This window comes from Erithacus rubecula (assembly GCF_903797595.1).
Source record: "Erithacus rubecula genome assembly, chromosome: 29".
Taxonomy (NCBI): Eukaryota; Metazoa; Chordata; class Aves; order Passeriformes; family Muscicapidae; genus Erithacus; species Erithacus rubecula.
This window is the reverse complement of record NC_136681.1, coordinates 4,216,772-4,235,825: the sequence shown is the minus strand read 5'-3', so window position 1 is coordinate 4,235,825 and position 19,054 is coordinate 4,216,772. Positions and strand designations below refer to the sequence as shown.

Here is a 19,054-nt window from a genome sequence, read left to right as displayed (position 1 = left end):
TGCTTTGTACCCACTTCCTCTGCTGTCTGCGGGGTTTCTGGTGGCTGCTCTTTCCTTGCAGCTTTAGTAGAGTTTTAGGATGACAGCAGAAAGTGAAATGGTGCCTGAGAGCATCCTTGCACCTGTGTGAGATCCCTGCACAGGTGCTCGTTTCCCTGCCCATGGTCTGTTGGTCTGTCTCTCCAAGGAAGGGCCAGCTGCCTGCCAGGGGCTCTGTCAGCAGCTCTTGGTCACTGGTCCCTTCAAAGACAGTACATGCAAACAGCACAGGTGAGGCTGCAGCACAGCAAGGCAGCTGAGTCACTAATGAAACCCCCTCAGCTGCAGTTTGGATCCTCTGTAACTCTGCAGCTTCAACAGAATTATAGAAATAGCTTCACTTTCCCCTAGAACTGCACATGTGAATTTCCCAACCCTTCCCTCTCCCCCAGACATGCACACACCACAGTCATCTACTTATTTATTTTGGCTTTTACTGGAAAAGACATTAAATAACATTTAAAATGTATTTAACTTCTTTTTTTTTTTTTTTTTTTTAAACAAAGTGCATAACTTAAAAAGCTGATCATTAGTGTCCCATGTTAAGACTGTCCCATTTCCTACTCCCATGAGACCTTAGCCAGCAGCAGTTCAGGTGCTGACTGAGCAGCTTGGCTGTTCCTGCACTCAGGTAAGAACAGCTTCTGTTCCTTGGGAGGAGAGGAGGGATGGAGGCTGCAAACAAAACCCTTCCAATAGTGCAAATAACAGACAATGGAGGAAAAACAAACCAACAGGCTGTGGGGGGGAAAAAGGCTTCTTACCCCATGCAGGGCAAAAGTCAGCAGGAGGGAAAGTGGTTTGGCTCTTCCAAAGGCTGCACAGCAACACCTCAGACAGCACTGGAGCCCCAGCCCAGGCACTGAGCCAGCCCAGGGGCTTTGGTGGCCAGGAAGGGCACAGAGGCTCTCCAGCCCTGTCCCCCTCAGAAAAGAGCTTCAAGGCAGGTGCAGACTGAGCTGCCACAGAGCTGGTGTCATTCCTGCTGGATCTGGGCTGCACCTCTGCTGGCTGTGTTTTGTACATTTAAAGCTAAAAACAAGGACTGGAGGGTGGTGGGCACAGAGTCTCCATCCTTAGCTGATGGCTCCATGTCCTGCAGGGCACAGAGGGCTCCTGCTGCCCTGCCACTGCTGCTCCCCAGGCTGGCTGGGGCTGGGTGAAGCTTTGCTGGCAGCAGGTACAGCCTTGGTCAGTGCAGGGGGAGCCCCAGGTGAGGGAGCTGAGCTGGCTCTGCCAGCACAGCACAGCACAGCAGGGAGGAGCAGGAACATGCTGCTCTCTGCAGGGCAGCCCTGCCTGGCGTGGCCAAACATGCAGCAGCAGTGCAGGGATGGAAGGGTGGCTGCTGCACAGACCCTGCTGGCTCAGCAGCAGCCTGTGCCCTGGGCTTTGCCTCCCAGGCCTGCAGTGCTGCTCTGGGTGTTTGCCAGCAGCCAGCAGCTCTTGCCATGCTGTGTGTTTAAGGCTTTTTCTGCTCAGGTGCCAGGCTCTGAGTGTCTCTCTGAGGAGCCTGACAGCTCTGCTGCACTGCTGGAGGAGCTGCTGTGGGGACTCACAGGGTGCAGGGTGAAAAGTACACATTGCCACAGGGAGTCACTGTACAGGTGTTGTGTGTGCTTGAGCAGAAGTGGTTTTCCCTTGACAGTTTTCCCCCCCTACCCAAAATGGAAGAAAATCCATCCTTGTCTCCAGGCAGCAGCAAGTACTTGGGAAGCAGCATGCAGGACACGGCAGCAGAGGAGAGAGGAAGGCAGAGAAGAGATCTGGACTTTCCTGGTGACAACTCAGTGGGATTGGACCTAAGAAAGTAAAAGGTGAACACAGGCAAAGGTGGTGACAGGCCAAAGAAGAAAGCTGACACGAGTTCCCTGCCTTAGATAATGGATATTACTCCCTCAAACAAAGCAGATCTCCTCTGAGGTGTCCTAGGAAATCCAGAGGGGGTTTGGAAAGGTGACTTACAGCCAGTACTGCACAGGTTGGTCACTGGCTTCCTGGTAAGGGTTGATCCAGTGTGATGCCTTGTGTCTGGTAGATCTCCTTCAGAACCAGCAGAACCGTGTCCTCTGACTCCCTGCAGGAGACATGGCAGTCAGAGGGGAATTCCTGCACTCTGCCAGGACACCCCAGGATAACTGGGGTGGGTGCAGCACCACAAGTGCTTCCTGTCTGTGCCCACCCTCTGTGCCACAGAAACGAGATCCTGGTCCCCAGACCTCTGCTGGCTTTGATGCCATTCTGTAAATGTGAAGCCCTGAGCATTACAGACACTTACCAGTAGCAGAGGTGGCCCTGGAGTGCAAACAAATACTCATTGAAGCTCTCTATGGGCTTCTCCTGCAGCACGTAGTCGATGCGGTTCCCTCCGTTCAGCCTCCCCACGTTGATTGGGGGGGGCTCTTCCTTCACTGCTGCTGGGGGCTCCTCTGGCTTCATGTCTGGAGGAAGAAGGAGCAGCGTGGCTCAGCCACAGGGCAGCAGCAGCTGTGTCAGTACAACAGCAGGGCCATGCCCTCCCTTTGCCCCTGTGCAGCTCCCACAGGGGAGAGGCAGCTGAAGTGCTGAGCAACAGCAGTGCAGGGACAGCCAGAGGAAGGGGATGGGTTTAAACATGGTGTGCTGTGCTGAGACCCCCCCAGAAAACCCCTTCCTCAGGGGCTAGCAGGGGGATGCCACAGCATTTGGGGACAGCCAGCTGCCTGCAGAGCCCACAGGAGATTTCTCTGCTGGGCACTGTGGCTGTGGGAGCCCAGGCTGCACAGGCAGCTCCCAAGGCTGCATCCCCAGCTCCCCCCTGCCCCACACACCCCACCACCCACCTGGCTGCTTCTCAGTGGCAGCCTCTGGCTCGGCCTCAGAGCTGGCAGCCTCCAGGGCAGGCGCAGGGGCGCGGGTGAAGGACTGCCAGGCCACGCGCAGGGAGCCCAGCAGGTTGTTCTTCAGGTCCACGCTCATGCGGGTCAGCCCCTCCTTCAGCTCTGCAAGGCAGCAGGGGCTGGCTGTGGGGCTCTGGCTGCAGCACAGCCCTGGCCAGGGGGGCAGGGGCTGCCTGGGCCATACCAAGGTGCATCCTCTTCCTGCCCTTGTGGTGGGGCAGCAGCATGGGCTCGAACTCCAGCTCCGGGACGATCATGGGCTCGATGCGATACGCCACCGGGTCGAACTGCGCACGAGAGGGGACAGTGGCCAGGGCTCCTGCTGCTCCTGCCCCAGGCAGGGCAGCTCTGCCTTGGGTACCTACGGGGTGGAAGATGTTGAAGAAGCCCTTGCAGGTGGGCAGGCTGTAGCTGGGGTCGATGCGCTTCACGCCTCGCACGGTGAGGAACATCCCGATGGGGGAGCCGAAGGCGAAGAAGATGCTGGGCTTGTAGTTCAGCTGGGGGTAGTTTGCTGACACCTGGGGGAGGGGGATGCTCAGGGCTGCTCGTGATCTCTGCTGGTGTTACAGGGGGCAGCCAGAGCTCAGCTGTTACCTGTCCCAAGCCCACGTCCCTGTACTGGCAGCTCCTGACCTCCTCTGAGCTGTCCCTGTGCTGGGATGGGGATCCTGGCTCAGCTCCACACTCACTGTGCCTGGGAGCTGCTGAGCTCTGATCCTGCAGCAGCACAAAGGGGTCCTTGTGTCAGAGGGCTGGAATGGGATGGGATGTGATGGCATGAGCACAAGCCATGCAGAAAACAAACCTTCATCTCTGTCTTGGAGCTGATGTAATGGAGTATTTTCATTCTTGGCCCTAAGGGAATTCCCATTTCTTTAAGGTTTTTCTCTGTGCACAAGAACTGGAAAATAAGCAAAGCTGGTGTTAGTCCAGGAGCAGAGGTGGGGTGTCTCTTCCTGAAGAGATTGTGTTCTTCCTCAGAGATGTTTCATGGGTGACTCAGTACCAGAAGATAGGCAGTGATAGAATGATGGGGAAGAAAAGCAAAGAAGAGCCACAACAGCCAGGTAAACAGGAGAGCTTCTCACCAGTGCTTGCCTGTCCATTTTCTCCTTTTCAAAAACATCACAATACTCAGACAGCTCCAGCTTCTTCAGGATTTCTTTTACTTCCTCAACACCCCCCATGCTGGAGGTTGTCCTGGACCCCTGTGAACAGATCCAGAAGGGATCATGCTTTCTGCTCACCAGTGTTGTGCTCTCTCTCCCATCCCCATGCAGCTGCAGGGGTCAGTGGCCTCCCATACCTGTGCAGAGTGCTCCTCCTCCTCGGGATCAGCCTTCTGGTTCGTCAGGAGATCAAACAAAATGAGGGACCCTAAAACCAGCCACGGGCAGAGCATCAGCACCTGCAGGGGAAGGGCCTGAGCCACCTCCTTTTTGGGTGGAAGAGCTGCACCCAGGCAGTGACAGCACAAAGGACAATGGCTTTAAAGTGACAGAGGACAGGCTAGCTCAGATGTCAGGAAGAAACGATTGACTCAGTGCTGAAGCCCTGGCACACAGAAGTTGTGTGTGCCTCAGCCCAGGAGCTGGGACAGGGCTGGGAGCAGGCTGGCCAGGGTCAGGGGTCCCTCTGAGCCGCAGTGCCCCCTGCCCGGGCCCCTCACCCAGGCTGTGCCCCGCGATGGACACCCCGCCGCTGAAGCGCGGGTTCCTCTGCAGGAAGAGCCGGTGCAGCCGGTTCATCTCCGAGGCCACCGTGTCCACGATGGTCTGGCAGTAGGTGGGGCTGTTGTAGAAGAACACGTCCAGGATGGTGTCGTTGATGAAGTGACGCAGGCGGTTGATGCTGGGCAGGGTGATCCGCTCCAGGTCACTGCGGGGACAGGGCGGGGGGCTCAGGGGGCACGGCACCGCCCTGCCCCAGGGCACAGGGAGCTTCAGAGCAGGACTGGGAGTCTCCAGGGAGCTGTGTTGTAACCCAGACCCTCGGCTGAGCACAGCCTGTGCTCTTACACTCCGAGAACAGAGCCTGCAGCAGCTGGGCTGCCTCCTGCCCTGCCTGCAGTGCAGGAACTGGGCACTCAGCTCCAGAGGCCTGTACAAGGTGTGGATGTGCACAGTCCCAAGATCAGCCAGGGAAAGGCAGATCTCCATCCCCAGGACACTGACCAGGGCAGGTGCCTGCTGCGTGCTGCAGAATGGGGAGGTGCTCTGGGGGTCCCTGTCTGTCCTGCTCACCCCTACCCTAAAAATTCACAGCTTCCCTCTGCTTTCCCAACAGGAGTGCAGTTCCCAGGGCAGGAGGCTCCCTGCCATCCCCAGCCCCGGGGCAGTGGCTGTGGGACACTCACACGTCCACGCCCGTGGAGTGCAGGGAGCTGTGCCAGTTCACGGGCAGGAACTCCACCCGCCCAACCTGCTGCTGCTCCTGGGCCTTCCTGAAGTGGGACTGCAGCATGCTGAGGGAGACGTTCCTGAAATCATTCACTGCAAAACACAACAGCTCCTGTGGAGATCCACCAGGCCCTGGGGCCAGCCCTGGCACCAACACCACTTAATACGATGGAAGATCATTACGGGGAAATCCCACCAGGGTCTCTAATCTGCTGCTGCTCCCCTAAGTCCCTGAATCTTTAACTGCAGATCAGGGGAGGCTCCATGTCCTGCCACGTGTGTTCACTGGATTTTAGTGCCCCATGTGTAGCTCCTTCACAGGGGCAGGACTTTGGTCTGGCAGTCAGGATAAGGCACTTTTAGACATTCCTAAAAAATAACTGTTGTGAAGCAGAACTGATGAACAGCAGCTGCCTAAACCCCTTCAGAAGGTGGGATTTGGTGGGTCAATGGGCATTTCATTCACACTGCCCACAGTCAGCAGTCTGGCCCTGCAGTCTGCCCGTGTGTGGGGATGCTCTGAGGCCCCAGGGCAGCATTTCCCAGCCCCAGGATGAACTGGGAGGGTTCCCAGCTCTGGGAGGGTTCCCAGCCCCAGGATAGGGTACCCCAGCTCTGGGAGGGTCCCCAGCCCGGGGTGTCCCAGCCCAGGGGGTCCCAGCCCAGGGGTCCCAGCCCTGGGAGGGGTCCCAGCTCTGGGAGGGGTCCCAGCCCCGGGGGTCCCAGCCCAGGGTTCCCATCCCTAGCTCTGGGGGTCCCAGCCCAGTCCCATCCCGGTCCCTGCCCGGTCCCAGCCCCGGGGGTCCCATCCCGGTCCCAGCCCCGTTCCCAGCCCCAGCCCCGGGGGTCCCATCCCGGGGGTCCCAGCCTCATTCCCAGCCCGGGGGTCCCAGCCCCAGCCCCGGGGGTCCCATCCCGGTCCCAGCCCCGTTCCCAGCCCCAGCCCCGGGGGTCCCATCCCGGGGGTCCCAGCCTCATTCCCAGCCCGGGGGTCCCAGCCCCAGCCCCGGGGGTCCCATCCCGGTCCCAGCCCCGTTCCCAGCCCCAGCCCCGGGGGTCCCCATCCCGGTCCCAGCCCCGTTCCCAGCCCCAGCCCCGGGGGGTCCCATCCCGGGGTCCCAGCCTCATTCCCAGGCCGGGGGTCCCAGCCCCAGCCCCGGGGGTCCCATCCCGGTCCCAGCCCCGTTCCCAGCCCCAGCCCCGGGGGTCCCATCCCGGGGTCCCATCCCGGTCCCAGCCCCAGCCCCGGGGGTCCCATCCCGGTCCAGCCCTGTTCCCAGCCCGGGGGTCCCAGCCCCAGCCCCGGGGGTCCCATCCCGGGGGTCCCAGCCCCGTTCCCAGCCCGGGGGTCCCAGCCCCAGCCCCGGGGGTCCCATCCCGGGGGTCCCATCCCGGTCCAGCCCCGCCCTACCGCACTGCACGATGCTGCGGAAGCGGATGTCGCAGGCGGGGCCGATGCCGTGCACCACGAACACCAGGTGGTCAATCTGCAGCGGCTCTCCTGGGGAGGGGAGGGAGCTCAGGGCACGGCACACAGTGCCCAGCAGGGAAGGAGCTGCTGGAGGCACCGTGTGCGGGGCTGGAGCCTCCCACCCCCACCTCAGCCCTTGCCTGGATTCACCCCTCAGGGCTGCTGGCAATTCTCACATTTCTCAGTCCTGCTAAATTCAGCCACCTGCCCTGGGATGGATCTGGACCAGGAGCACAGCAGAGAAAAAGGTTGTGGCTCATCCCCACTGCCCTTCACCCCTGCCCAGCCATGGGGATCATTCAGCAGGATCAGGAGGGCTCAGTGCAGCTGCCCCATGCCAGCCCACTGCTGAGCCCCACGGGGCTGCAGCTCCCAGGGAGGCCCCAGCTGGGCTCAGGGCTTGTTCTCCACTTCCCACACACCTCAGTCTGCATGCCTGCCCTCCTGAGAGCAGGCACCCAGGAAAATGGGGTAACTGCCTGATGTCCTCATGGGGACGAGTCCTGAGGCCTGACTGGGAGCTCAGGGCAGCTGGGAGGGGACAGAGCTGACACTTGGCTGCACAGATGGGGACAGCAGGTGCCCCAGAGAGTCACCAGCATGGAGGGAAGGGATAAACCACTGTGTGCCAAGCAAGGAACTCTCCTCCTCTACAAATCCAGACATTGAGACCTCAGGGGTCATTTCAGGCACTGCTCTGTCTCTGTGCAGGGCTGGAAGCTCACCACCCTCCCCTGGATCTGCAGCCCTGCACATCCCCGATGCTGCAATGAACTCACTGGGGCTGGGGAGCTTTCTGAAACCATTTGCATCCTTTTGGCACAAAAACTTTTTGACATGCAGTTCACTTAAAGGATCATGGGAGCTTCTGCCAGTCCTTCTGAGTGATCAGGAAAACTCCAGAGGGCTCTGGAGGGTGGGGGAGAGGCAAGCTCACCGCTGGGGATCTCCACAGGGATGTTCTCCACTCCTCTCTTGACAGTGCGGGGCCGACCTTGTTCCGTGGGGGTGGAGACCCAGTCATCAGAGCTGGCCAGGGGGTGGTAGTGAACCATCAGCTTGGGAACAAGAAGAGCCTGTCAGTGAGCAGGGCAGAGACAGCCACAGCAGCAGCCGGGTGACACGGGCTGGCACCACCCTGCTGGGCCCAGCCTCTGCCCAGACAGTGCTGAGAGCAAACGTGAAGCTCTTGGCACTCAGCTGCCACTGCCCCCTCTGGAACAGGCAGGTGAGTGGAACTGGGACAAACACATGTGAAGGGAACAGCACAAAGAGAGCCAAAAAGGGGATGTGCTCACTGGTCACCACAGAGATCACCAGGCCCTGCTCACCTTTGGGTTGTGCAAGATAATGACTTCTCTGTTGGGGGACTCCAGCTTCTTCTTCCACTCCCCCAGGGTCACTGCAATCATGTAAGCTTCCTACAGAGGAGAACACCCACTGTGAGTCAGCTGGAAGTACGCCCATCAATGCCCAACCTCTTGCAACATTCCCAACCCAGTTTTCAGAATCTCTTATCAACACTTTGCAAAAGCAGCAGCGAAATCAGCTGAAGGAGCAGCAGGGTCATCCCAGGATCACCTGCTGAGAGTGTTTAAGAACTCCCCACTTTGACAGCAGCAGCATCAGACTTCACCACCAACTTAGAACTGGTTTTGGTACATCAGAATAGAGATTATTGCGAAGATGGGTATTTTTATACGTCTGTCTGTATATCTCTATCATCCCAAAGGAAAGCCTGGGACTTTAAGTGTTGTGGAAGGATGCACTGAGGGCAGGGGAAGGGGAGGCCACAGCAGTGCTCACAGTTACATCAATCAGCCACAGGGATGCTGTGCCAAAGCCTCTTTGGAGTTCATGTCCTCAGGCCTGACTGTGGTGCCAGTGGCCTTGTTTGGGGTTTGGGACAGCAGAGACAGTGACAAGGAGAAAGGTGCATTTACCTCCAGCTCCTCACTGAAGGACTCCGAGTAGGGGATGAACTTATTGTCCTTGTCCCCCTTGTAAAACCAGGTGCAGCGTCGCACTTCAGCCTCCTCCTCCTCCCAGTACACGGCCACGCGCCGCCGCGCCCGCAGGTGCACGTCGTACCTGCCCCCCGACGTGGGGACAACCACGTCATCCTGGGCCCTCCCTGCAGGAACACGGGCTGCAGGCACTCACAGGAGTCACGGGCTGCAGGCTGCAGCGGGTCAGAGCCACGGCAGCAGGTGCCACCGTCCTCTGAACCCGAGTTCAGAGAGCGGCGTCGGGCACCTGGGCAGGGCTTCCCCCAGAGGCACCAGGTGAGATGAAAACATTAAAACATTACAGGACACCGTCCTTCTGCCCAGCTCAGGGACATGTTTACATGGCTCTCCCTGCCCCGCCTGGAGGGTAAAAGTGAAACTGTGGCCATGGTGAAGCGCATCCTGTAACACTGGGGTGCACCAGGGTCTCCTGTCCCCAGGCTGTTCCTCTCTGAAACAGAGAACTCTGTACAGACCCAGTACAGACCTCAAACTGTGAATTTCTCTGCCTTTGGGTCTGCCTGCGAGCTGGGCTGGTGGCACAGCACCCGTGCCAGGCAGCAGCACTGGGGATGGGCAGCACAGCCTCTAATCCCAAACTTCCTGGGCGAGGGAGGACGGGAGCCGCCCTCGGGCAATGGGAGCTGTGGCTGTGCCAGCAGCAAGTGGCACAGATGGGGACAGTGGGCACACAGGGGTCTCAGCACGGGGCTTGGAGCTGACCTCCAGTCCTTGTTCCCACAGCAGGCACAGCTCCACGCTGTGGGGACTCTCCCAGCAGAATTCCTGCGTTCTCTCAGCCTCACCAGAGGACGCTTCACAGTACGATTATATATAATTTAGAGCAGCATCAGCTGAATGGGGTCAGACCATTTAATGCATCATAACAGCTCAGTTATTGGGAGCAGGCACACGGCCAAAAAAGTCCCAGTTCAAAACTCCTCGAGGGAAAAATCTAGCATCCCAGGTGGAAGCCACGGGAATTTCTCCCTGCTGCCCACCCAAGCACAGAGCTGATGCTCCCCCAGCCACCGCCCCAGGCCCGTTGGTGGCGGTGACCGGGGAGGGCGGTGGGCTGCGGCCCGGGGCGCTGGGGCCGTGCGGGCGGTGCCGCGGTACCTGCGCCGTGCGCCTCCTCCAGCCGCTGCGAGTCCTGCGCGCTGAACGGCACCCAGCGCTCCCGCGCCTCCGTCACGCTGCAGTAGAACCAGTGCGGCGCCACCGCCTCGTACGGCCCGCCCGGCTCCGCTTCCAGCGGCTCGGCGGCGCTGGGCGGCGGCTGCGCGGCCATGGGGGCTCCGCTCCCGCCGGGGCTCCGCGGGACGCGCCGGCTGCGGGCGACGGGCGACGGGAACGCGGCCCCGGGGCGGCTGCGGCGGCGAGGCCCGGCCCGGCCCGGCGCGGGCGGCAGCGCAGGCTCCGCTCCGGCCGCCGTGCCCGCCCAGCCCGGGGCGGTGCTGCCCGCGGCCCGCCCCCGCCGTCACGGCCGGGGAGGAGCGGGGCTGCCCGCAATCGGTGCCCGCGGTGCCCGCAGCGCTGCCCGCAATCTGTGCCCGCGACCCCTGCCCATGATCCCTGCCCCTGGTCCCTGCTCCTGATCCCTGTCCATGATCCCTGCCCGCAATCGGTGCCCGCGGTGCCCGCAGCGCTGCCCGCAATCTGTGCCCGCGGTGCCCGCAGCGCTGCCCCTGATCCCTGCCCGCGACCCCTGCCCATGATCCCTGCCCGCGACCCCTGTCCACGATCCCTGCCCCTGGTCCCTGCCCCGATCCCTGTCCATGATCCCTGCCCCTGATCCCTGCCCCGATCCCTGCCCCTGTTCCTCCCTGTGACCCCTGCCCCGATCCCCGCCTGGGTGGGGTCACTGTGGCCCCCACCCCGGTGCCGCTGCGGCACGAACAAACACCCCAGCACGGGCTGGTTGCAGCAGAAGGCACGCGGTGCTGATTTAATGTTTGTTTTTCAGGCCCTCTGTGACTCTTTAGCCCCAGTGGCGATTGAGAAACCCTCTGCTGAGGGCCAGCACTGCTGGAGATCAACGGGCAACGCCAGAGTAAGAGTTTGGTTTCTGCAGAGATGAGCCCAGCAATAAACAGAGACAGACTTTCTAATTTGGGGGTTGTGATGTGGGTGGATGCTGCAAGATAAACCAGCTGCCAGGAGCTGCTATCCCAGCGCTCCATGGCACAGCAGGGGCTGGTGAGGAGAGCTGAGGGGTCAGGAGTGCTCAGTTCCCCATTTCTGCAGCTGCAGAACATGCAGAGCCTGCACGGTGGGTGCTGACACAGTTCCAGGCTGTCTCCAGTCTGGTCCTGTGGGAAGGAGGCAGAGGCAGCAGCAGGGCTGTGGCTGCAGCAGAGCTTCCTGCAGGCTGAGGTGTGGGATGTGGGGCTGACCCCTGATCCCAGCTCAGCTGAGCTTTGGGGGAAACCCACAAAACCCACCCAGGTGTGCTGGAGTGTCACAGGCAGCCACGCCGTCCCACAGAGCTGCTGGGATCCCCACGCCCTGAACAAGAACCTGCCATTCCAGCCCACTTCACGTTCTCTCTTATCTCTAGGGATTTACATAACCCTCTGCCAAGGAGACAGCGACAAGAAATATTGTTCAGGAATGTGTTCCCTGTATGTTCAGCTGGTTGGGGAAGGGGTGACACTTCCCCACCACTTCTCTTAAAAAAAAAAAAAAGAGACTTTGAGACATCTCAATTACAAAATAACATTTAAAACTGGTCAGGATTTATTAAGAGTCACACATAGCAGTGAGTTGCTGTGCAGGTGGTGACCAGGAGGCTGGAACAGGCTGAGCTGGTCCCTCCCCGTGGTGCTGCACAGTGGGACACAAAACTCACAGGATGGAGAGGGACATTAAACGGGATTTTGACCCAAAGTGACCTGAAAATCACTTCCAAGCATCCTGCATCTGTTCTTTCCTTGACTTGCACTTCCAGTGCAGAACTGGGATTTCCAGTCTGCTCCCATGCCCACAGGAACACCCCACACTGTGGCTCTGCACCACAGAAGAGGAACAGCACCACCTGACATGTGCCAGCACAGTCCCTCCCTCCAGCACTTCAGTGCTGCTCCTTCAGTGCACTAAACCCAAACAGCCCCTATGAGGACACAGGGGGTTTATGGAAAGGGAGCTGAAGCTGAAATTACAGGCAGTGAGGACAAGCCCAGAGTCTTGGTTGGTGGCTGCACACTGCAGCACATTGCAGTGTTCAAAGACTGGCTGTGGCAGGAGGAGGCACCCAGAGACTGGACCTGGTCTGGGGAACTCTGTACACAACCCCAGGGTCTCCATCCTCGGCCCATTTCTCTTCAACATCTTCATTAAATACTCTTGCTGCTTCAAACCTCTCTCAATTTGTCCTTTGCTGAGTTGTTTCTCAGGGCTGGGCTTCTGGGCTGGCTTTGATTTGATTTGTTGACTCAGGGCTTATTGCTATTCCATTGTCAATAGTGCGTAGCAGAAAGAGCTGAGATTTAAGAGAACTGAAACTCTTTGGAACCTCAACAGCAGCCGTGTGTTGTGGCTCGTGTGCTTTCACAATCCCTTTCTTTCCAGCTTTTCCAGTATGGCCTGAATTCTGTGGACGGACTCTTTCCTGGCCTGCCGGACGCTGTCCTGGCCCCCGGTCTCAATGGAATCCAGCTCCAGCAGCAGCTTGGTCAGCATCTCCTCCAGCAGCCGGTAGCATTTATCCGTCTTCTTCCCTACAAACTCATCCACCTCCTCCTCCAGCCGTCCAGCCTCCCCCATCACCTGCAGGATCCTCTGGATCTCCGGCTGCAGGGCTGCAGGATTGCTGCAAGGCTGCTCAGCAGCTCTGCAGCCCTGCAGCTCTGCAGGCTCCCGGGGCTTCCGAGGGGCGAGCTCGTAGAGCTGGGGCTGGGCACTGTACTGCACCCGGGGCTGGCACGGGGCAGCCTTGGCCATCCTGTGCTCAGTCACTGGCCCCGAGGGCCGCTGCTCCACCTCAGAGTAGAAACTGTGGGGGCTGGGGCTCTGCTCAGCTCTGTCGTAGACAGAGTCCTGCAGTCAGAGGGAGAAAACATCTCAGTGCATTTCCCCTAATCCTGGAGGTTTCTGCTCTCATCCTACCCCAAACAGTGGACTGGGGATGCTGTGCTCTGGTTCCCATCCTAGAAAGAAACACCCCAGCACCTGGCCAGAGGAGGAGACTGAGCCCCAAACCCCCCATCAGGGCTGCTACTTCCTGGGGACCAAAAATGTGGAGTCTCTTAATTCCTGATCCAACTCAGAAATGTCAGACCCATGTCAAGACCCACCCCAGGATATCTTGTCCTTCCAGTCCTTTATGGAATCACAGCTGTGGATTGAAGCCTTGTGTGTGCAAACAGGAGCTCACCTGTCCCTCCCAGGAGGGAGGCTGGGCAGGAGCCCCGCTGCCAGTCCAGCCTGGGTGTGAATCAGAGACGTAGAGGCTGCCGTGCCCCGAGGCCGTGGACCAGCCGTACCGTGGCTGCACCCCATAGACAGAGGGGGGGCCCCAGGTGTCCTCCAGGGCTCTGGGCTGTGGCCCCGAGACCCCTGCACTGCCATCTCCGTACGGATAACCCGGCACCGGCACTCCCGGGGTCTGCAGGGACAGGGGAATCACAGCCAGGGTCACCCTGACACTGCCAGGGTCACCCCAGCACTGCCAGGGTCACCCCAGCACTGCCACGGTCACCCCAGCATAGCCAGGGTCACCCCAGCACTGCCACGGTCACCCCAGCATAGCCAGGGTCACCCCGGAACAGCCAGGGTCACCCCAGCACCGCCAGGGTCACCCCAGCACTGCCATGGTCACCCCAGCACAGCCAGGGTCACCCCAGCACAGCCAGGGTCACCCCAGCACTGCCAGGGTCACCCCAGCACAGCCAGGGTCACCCCAGCACTGCCATGGTCACCCCAGCACCGCCAGGGTCACCCCAGCACCGCCAGGGTCACCCCAGCACTGCCAGGGTCACCCCAGCACAGCCAGAGTCACCCCAGCACTGCCACGGTCACCCCAGCATAGCCAGGGTCACCCCAGCACTGCCACGGTCACCCCAGCATAGCCAGGGTCACCCCGGAACAGCCAGGGTCACCCCAGCACTGCCACGGTCACCCCAGCACAACCACGGTCACCCCAGCACTGCCATGGTCACCCCAGCACTGCCATGGTCACTCCAGCACAGCCAGGGTCACCCCAGCACAGCCAGGGTCACCCCAGCATAGCCAGGGTCACCCCAGCACCGCCAGGGTCACCCCAGCACTGCCATGGTCACCCCAGCACCGCCAGGGTCACCCCAGCACAGCAGCCCCTGGCAGGGCAGCCAGGGCGGGTCAGGCTCTGCTGCCAGGAACAAGGGACAGGACAAGAGGAAACAGCCTCAAGCTGGGACAGGGGAGAGTCAGGTTGGACATCAGGAGGAATTTCTTCATGGAAAGGGTTGTAAAACATTGGAACATAATGGCCAGGAGGGTGGTGGAGTCCCCACCCCTGGTCCAAGCAAGGACTGGAGGTGGCACTCAGTGCTCTGGGCTGGGTGACAAGGTGGGGATGGGGCAAGGACTCAGTGATCTTGGAGATCTCCAACCTCAGTGATTCTGTGATTCTGTGAGGCGGCTGCAGCTCAGGCTGGGCTGCCCAATTCCTCCTTTCCTAGCCCAAATGCTCAGGGTCTCCAGAGACCAGGGTGACCCCCAGTTTTTTAACAGTAAGAGCAGGCAGGACAAGGTGCCCGAGAGGCACCAGAGCCGCTTCCCCTGCCCAGCCGCAGCCCCCGGGCCCCGCCCTTACCTGCGGCGGGGAGTAGCCGGGGCGCGGCTGCCGGCGCAGGGCGGGGCCCTCGCTGGGACTCTCGGGGGGCACGAAGCTCCAGGCGGGGGCGGGCGACGGGGGCCGGTAGAGGGCGGGGGGCGCGGCGGGGTGGGGGCTGCGCGCCGGCCCCGAGCAGCAGAAGCCCCGCGGCTGCGGCAGGCTGGCGTAGGGCGGGTACGGGGGGCTGTAGGCTCCGTTGGCATAGGGAGAATCCATGGCCTGGGGACAAGGGGAGAGCACAGAGGCGAGATGGGACCCGGGCACGGACCGAGGACTGGCCCTTCCTGCGGCATTTACCCAGGGGGTCCCTCAGGCTGGTCTGCCGCAGTTTTAGGCTTTCCTGGTCTAACCTGGCTGTACCAGGTCTAACACTGAGCTTCACCAAGTCTCGCTCAGCCGAGGACGGAAACACTGGAGGAAAGTTCATTTCCCTGCTCGTTCTCACACAGACACAATACAGACAAGCTCTGCCAGCAGCACTCAGCTGCAGGTCCTGCGGGTATCTGTATGGAAAGCCTGCACATCCAGGGCATGTCCGAGGATTTACCTGGATCCATCCCATAACCGATGTGTAGGGAATGTGAGTTTCCACCTGACTGCAGATACTGAAGCGCAGGATTTCAGGAGCTCAGGGAATGACTCCCTGCACCTTCGGGCAAAGCCCCTGAGCTGGACAACCTGCGTGCCGGGGTTTATGGAGAGCCGGCCCAGCCCCAATATCCAAATAAACCAAAATAAACCAAACCAAACTAAACCAAACCCAAACCAAACCAAACCAAACCACAGCCGCGGCTGCCCTCGGCACACGGAATGGGCACAGCAGATAAGGGGTCTGGGAATGCCCAGCCGTGGGATGGGATCCAGGAAAGCCCAACCAGGGGATCACGGCGCTCCCGGCCGCCGCATTCCCGGGATCCCCGCACTGACACGGGAGCCCCACAAACACCCCCGGCACCCGCTGCTCCCTGCCCCGTTACACGCCGGGACGGGCCCGTGGGCAGAGAAACCGGCGGGCGTGGGAGGCTCCGGGCAGGGGCTCTGCGTGCCCGTTATACCGGGGCAGGGCTGGCTGAGCGCTGCCGCCCACCCCGGGGCCGAGCCCATCCCGGGGCAGTGCCCGTCCCGGGGCAGTGTCCATCCCGGGGCAGTGCCCATCCCGGGACAGTGCCCGTCCCGGGGCAGTGCCCACCCCGGGACAGTGCCCACCCCGGGACAGTGCCCATTCCCCGAGCAGTGCTCATCCCGGGACAGTGCCCATCCCGGGACAGTACCCACCCCGGGGCAGTGCCCTTCCCGGGACAGTGCCCACCCCGGGACAGTGCCCACCCCGGGGCAGTGCCCACCCCGGGAGCCGAGCCCATTCCCCGAGCAGTGCCCACCCCGCGGGGCAGTGCCCATCCCGGGAGCCGAGCCCACCCCGGGGCCGAGCCCGCCCCGCCGGGCCCTGCCGCCCCACGCCCCGTTACCTGCGCGGCCGCGGGCGGGCGCGGGGGCCCCCGCGGGGTGCAGCGGGCAGGGCCCGGCCGCGCGGGGCTCCATGGCCGCCGCCGAGGCCCCGCGCCCCGCGCCCAATCGGCGGCCGCTCCCCGCCCGCGCCGCCCAATCGGCGGCGGCGCCGCGCGCACGGCTGGCGCGGCTTAAAGGGGCAGCGGCGGGTGGGGCCCGCCCGGCGCGGGCGGTTCCGGGGCGGCGGCGGCGGCGGCGCATGGCGGCGCTTCCGCTGCGACCGCGGCGCCACCATGAACTACATGCCGGGCACGGCCAGCCTGATCCAGGACATCGACAGTGAGTGCTCCGGGCCCGGCCCGGCCCCGCCCCGCCGCGGCGTCTGTGCTCCCGCAGCCCCGTTCCCGGGGCGAGCCGCCCCCCGGTGCGCGGTGCCGGTGCCGCGGGGGCCGTGCCCGACCGCCGCTCTCCTTTCCCGCAGAGAAGCACCTGGTGCTGCTCCGGGACGGGCGGACGCTGATCGGGTTCCTGCGCAGCATCGACCAGTTCGGTACGGCCGGGCCGGGAGCCGGGCAGGGGAGGAGGAGGAGGATGAGGAGGAGGAGGAGGATGAGGAGGGAGTCGCGGTGCCCTTTCCCGGTGTGGTTGTGCTGGGTTAAACATCTCTGCGGGATCCCCCTGGACCTGGTTCTCCACAGGGATCCTCCCGCACCTGGGATCCAGCGCTGGCGCTCGGGCGTCGCTTTTTGGGCAGAAGCAGCCGGGTGATGTTCATCCCCTAACCCAGCGCTGGGTACCAGCGTCACCATCATCTGTGCCGGGGGGCTCGGGGCACCCACCGAGCGAGGGGACAGCCAGCACCAGCACCAGCACTGCGAATTCACCGGAATTCACGGCGGAACGCCGCTGGTTTTCTCTCTCGTTGCTGCAGCGAACCTGGTGCTGCACCAGACTGTGGAGCGCATCCACGTGGGCAAGAAGTACGGGGACATCCCTCGGGGCATCTTCGTGGTGAGGGGCGAGAATGTGGTGCTGCTGGGGGAAATTGTAAGTGCACAGCTCCCGCTGCAGCCCGGCCCTGAGCTGGGCGTGCTGTGGTCTGTCTGTCTGTCTGTCTGCTGTGGAATGTCGCTGTTCTCTTGGGCTGGAATTGGAGCTGCCTCCAGGGCCAGTTCTGAACCATCACAGAAATGCCAGCCTGCAGGGCAAGGGTGCCTCCTGCTGCTATTCTGGGATGACAGAGGATGAAAAAGAATGCAGAGGGAGCTGTGGGTGGCATTGCTGGCTGTTACCTCCCTGCTGGCTCTGCACCAGGGGACCCCATCTGGGATGGGCTCAGGGGGAGCTGAGCAGCCTTTGGGGTCCCCAGAACCCCCTCCCCAGGCCTGTGCTGGGGATCCCTGCCCAGGTCCCCACCCCTGAGTGCTTCCAGCAGCTCTGTCCTTCACCCCACGCTGTGCTGGTGCCCTGTGCTCCGGGGTGCTGTGCAGAGCTGAAGGGGCCCTTTCTCCTGCAGGACCTGGAGAAGGAGAGCGACACCCCTCTGCAGCAGGTGTCCATCGAGGAGATCCTGGAGGAGCAGCGGGTGGAGCAGCAGGCCAGGCAGGAGTCGGAGAAGCTGAAGGTGCAGGCGCTGAAGGAGCGGGGCCTGGCCGTGCCACGGGCAGACACTCTGGATGAGTACTGAGGCTGCTGCCCGGGCTGCAGGAGCCAGGGCTGCTCCAGGGGCTGCCTGGGCAGGGACACATCCCTTGGAAAGCCGGGTTGGATTTTCAGATTGTATTTTCCATGGTGCTGGTAACTGCACACAAATCATGCCTTTAGTCTCCTTCTGGAGGAGGAGATGAGGGGGGCCCAGAGCACTGGGAGTGCTGCAAGCATTTATGTTTGGGAGGCAAATCACTGCTCCTTCTGTTTGTTTGCTTTTTCCTCCTCACATGACTCTGGGTGAGAGTTTTCCTTGACATGTAAATAAATCCTTGATCCTGACATCGATGTTTTCCGGTGTTCTGGTCCTGACAGTTCCTCCTTTCTCAGGCCAGCTCTTGTCCCCCTGTGTGCTGTGCAGGGACAGATGGGACCCCTGGAGCCCATGACAAGATCCTGCTCTGGGATGGGGTGCAGAACCTGGGTACCCCTGTACCCCAACAAGGACTATCCGTCCCCCAGCCAGGCTGTGCCACTCTTCTGTAATCACCAGCTGAACCCACTAATTACCTGCTGATGAAGAGCTGCTGTACCTGGGGCACCGCAGAGCCTGCACCTCCAGCCCCTCCTCACCTGGGTGGGAGCTGGTGCAGCTCTGGGTTGGAGAATCCTTTGGCCTGGGTGTGTCCTGGCAGAGTCCTGGGAGCTCCCAGGCATGGCCAGGGAAGGGCAAACCTGGCAGGGACAATCCCCCTGGAGCTCAGCTTGCTGCCCTGGGCAGTGGGAGTAATGCTGGGACAGAGGACAAGCCCAGCTCTGCCTGCTGGGGCTGAGCACAGCTCTCCTGGAGAGTGGCAGCTGCTGTGGCCAGCACTGGCCCCTTCTCACTGGCCCAGAGACCACTCACTTTGGGGGGAAACATTTCTGCCCCATTGGGCTTGAGTGGGTGCTGTGGGTTTGGGGGCAGCAAAGGTTTAAACAAGGAAATGCTATCTCTTTCTAACAAAATTTAATAAAAAGCATTTATGAAGCTGGTTTCTGTGGCTGGAAGATCTCTGGCAGGAGGGGATGGCTCTGGGGGTACCATGAGGGCCAAGAATGGACCTGTTCTTGCTGCTCTTGAGCCTGTTATCTTATCAGAGCTTCGGGTGTGACCTCTGTGGGCACCGGGGCTGTGGTTTGTCTGTGCTCTCCAAATAGCACCAGGGCAGCCTTGGAATGGGGGACACCCCCCTGGGCTGTGCTGCAGCAGGAGGGACAGGGTCACCCCACAGAGCCTGCCCTGCTGCAGCCACCGTGGGGGAACTGGGCTGGAAGAGGGGAATGTTCAAGGTGGGGGGCTCAGG

General features: G+C 61.4%; 3 protein-coding genes across 3 annotated transcripts; 1 reads left to right on the top strand and 2 right to left on the bottom strand.

The window, feature by feature from the left end:
* Positions 1-447: 447 nt before the first annotated feature.
* On the bottom strand, positions 448-10,095 carry DDHD2 (DDHD domain containing 2). The gene is made up of 17 exons (XM_079328810.1): positions 9,920-10,095; positions 8,735-8,925; positions 8,123-8,212; positions 7,729-7,849; positions 6,732-6,821; positions 5,278-5,413; positions 4,591-4,799; positions 4,228-4,298; positions 4,010-4,129; positions 3,727-3,822; positions 3,516-3,638; positions 3,284-3,439; positions 3,103-3,205; positions 2,862-3,020; positions 2,318-2,480; positions 2,005-2,116; positions 448-1,841 (listed from the first exon to the last, which is right to left on the bottom strand). Exons 1-16 carry the CDS (start codon positions 10,089-10,091, stop codon positions 2,026-2,028), a joined length of 2,091 nt encoding a protein of 696 aa, XP_079184936.1. The 5' UTR covers positions 10,092-10,095; the 3' UTR covers positions 448-1,841; positions 2,005-2,025.
* A 1,413-nt stretch (positions 10,096-11,508) lies between these two features.
* Positions 11,509-15,192, bottom strand: BAG4 (BAG cochaperone 4). Its single transcript, XM_079328853.1, has 4 exons — positions 15,163-15,192; positions 14,595-14,834; positions 13,176-13,406; positions 11,509-12,838 (listed from the first exon to the last, which is right to left on the bottom strand). The coding sequence occupies exons 1-4, from the start codon at positions 15,175-15,177 to the stop codon at positions 12,350-12,352; spliced, it is 975 nt and encodes a 324-aa protein (XP_079184979.1). The 5' UTR covers positions 15,178-15,192; the 3' UTR covers positions 11,509-12,349.
* Positions 15,193-16,244: 1,052 nt separating this feature from the next.
* LSM1 (LSM1 homolog, mRNA degradation associated) lies at positions 16,245-18,050 on the top strand. The gene is made up of 4 exons (XM_079328848.1): positions 16,245-16,400; positions 16,543-16,611; positions 16,993-17,108; positions 17,578-18,050. Exons 1-4 carry the CDS (start codon positions 16,355-16,357, stop codon positions 17,746-17,748), a joined length of 402 nt encoding a protein of 133 aa, XP_079184974.1. The 5' UTR covers positions 16,245-16,354; the 3' UTR covers positions 17,749-18,050.
* Positions 18,051-19,054: the final 1,004 nt, after the last annotated feature.

Coding starts and splice junctions, on each gene's coding strand:
- LSM1 (XM_079328848.1), top strand. CDS start 16,355: ATGAACTACATGCCGGGCACGGCCAGCCTGATCCAGGACATCGACA. Junction 16,401..16,542: donor CCTGATCCAGGACATCGACA/GTGAGTGCTCCG, acceptor CCTTTCCCGCAG/AGAAGCACCTGGTGCTGCTC. Junction 16,612..16,992: donor GCGCAGCATCGACCAGTTCG/GTACGGCCGGGC, acceptor TCGTTGCTGCAG/CGAACCTGGTGCTGCACCAG.
- BAG4 (XM_079328853.1), bottom strand. Junction 13,407..14,594: donor CCGGCTACTCCCCGCCGCAG/GTAAGGGCGGGG, acceptor CTGTCCCTGCAG/ACCCCGGGAGTGCCGGTGCC. Junction 12,839..13,175: donor CTCCCTCCTGGGAGGGACAG/GTGAGCTCCTGT, acceptor CTCTGACTGCAG/GACTCTGTCTACGACAGAGC.
- DDHD2 (XM_079328810.1), bottom strand. CDS start 10,091: ATGGCCGCGCAGCCGCCGCCCAGCGCCGCCGAGCCGCTGGAAGCGGAG. Junction 4,800..5,277: donor CACTCCACGGGCGTGGACGT/GTGAGTGTCCCA, acceptor CTGTCCCCGCAG/TGACCTGGAGCGGATCACCC. Junction 3,021..3,102: donor CAGGAAGAGGATGCACCTTG/GTATGGCCCAGG, acceptor GCTGCCTTGCAG/AGCTGAAGGAGGGGCTGACC.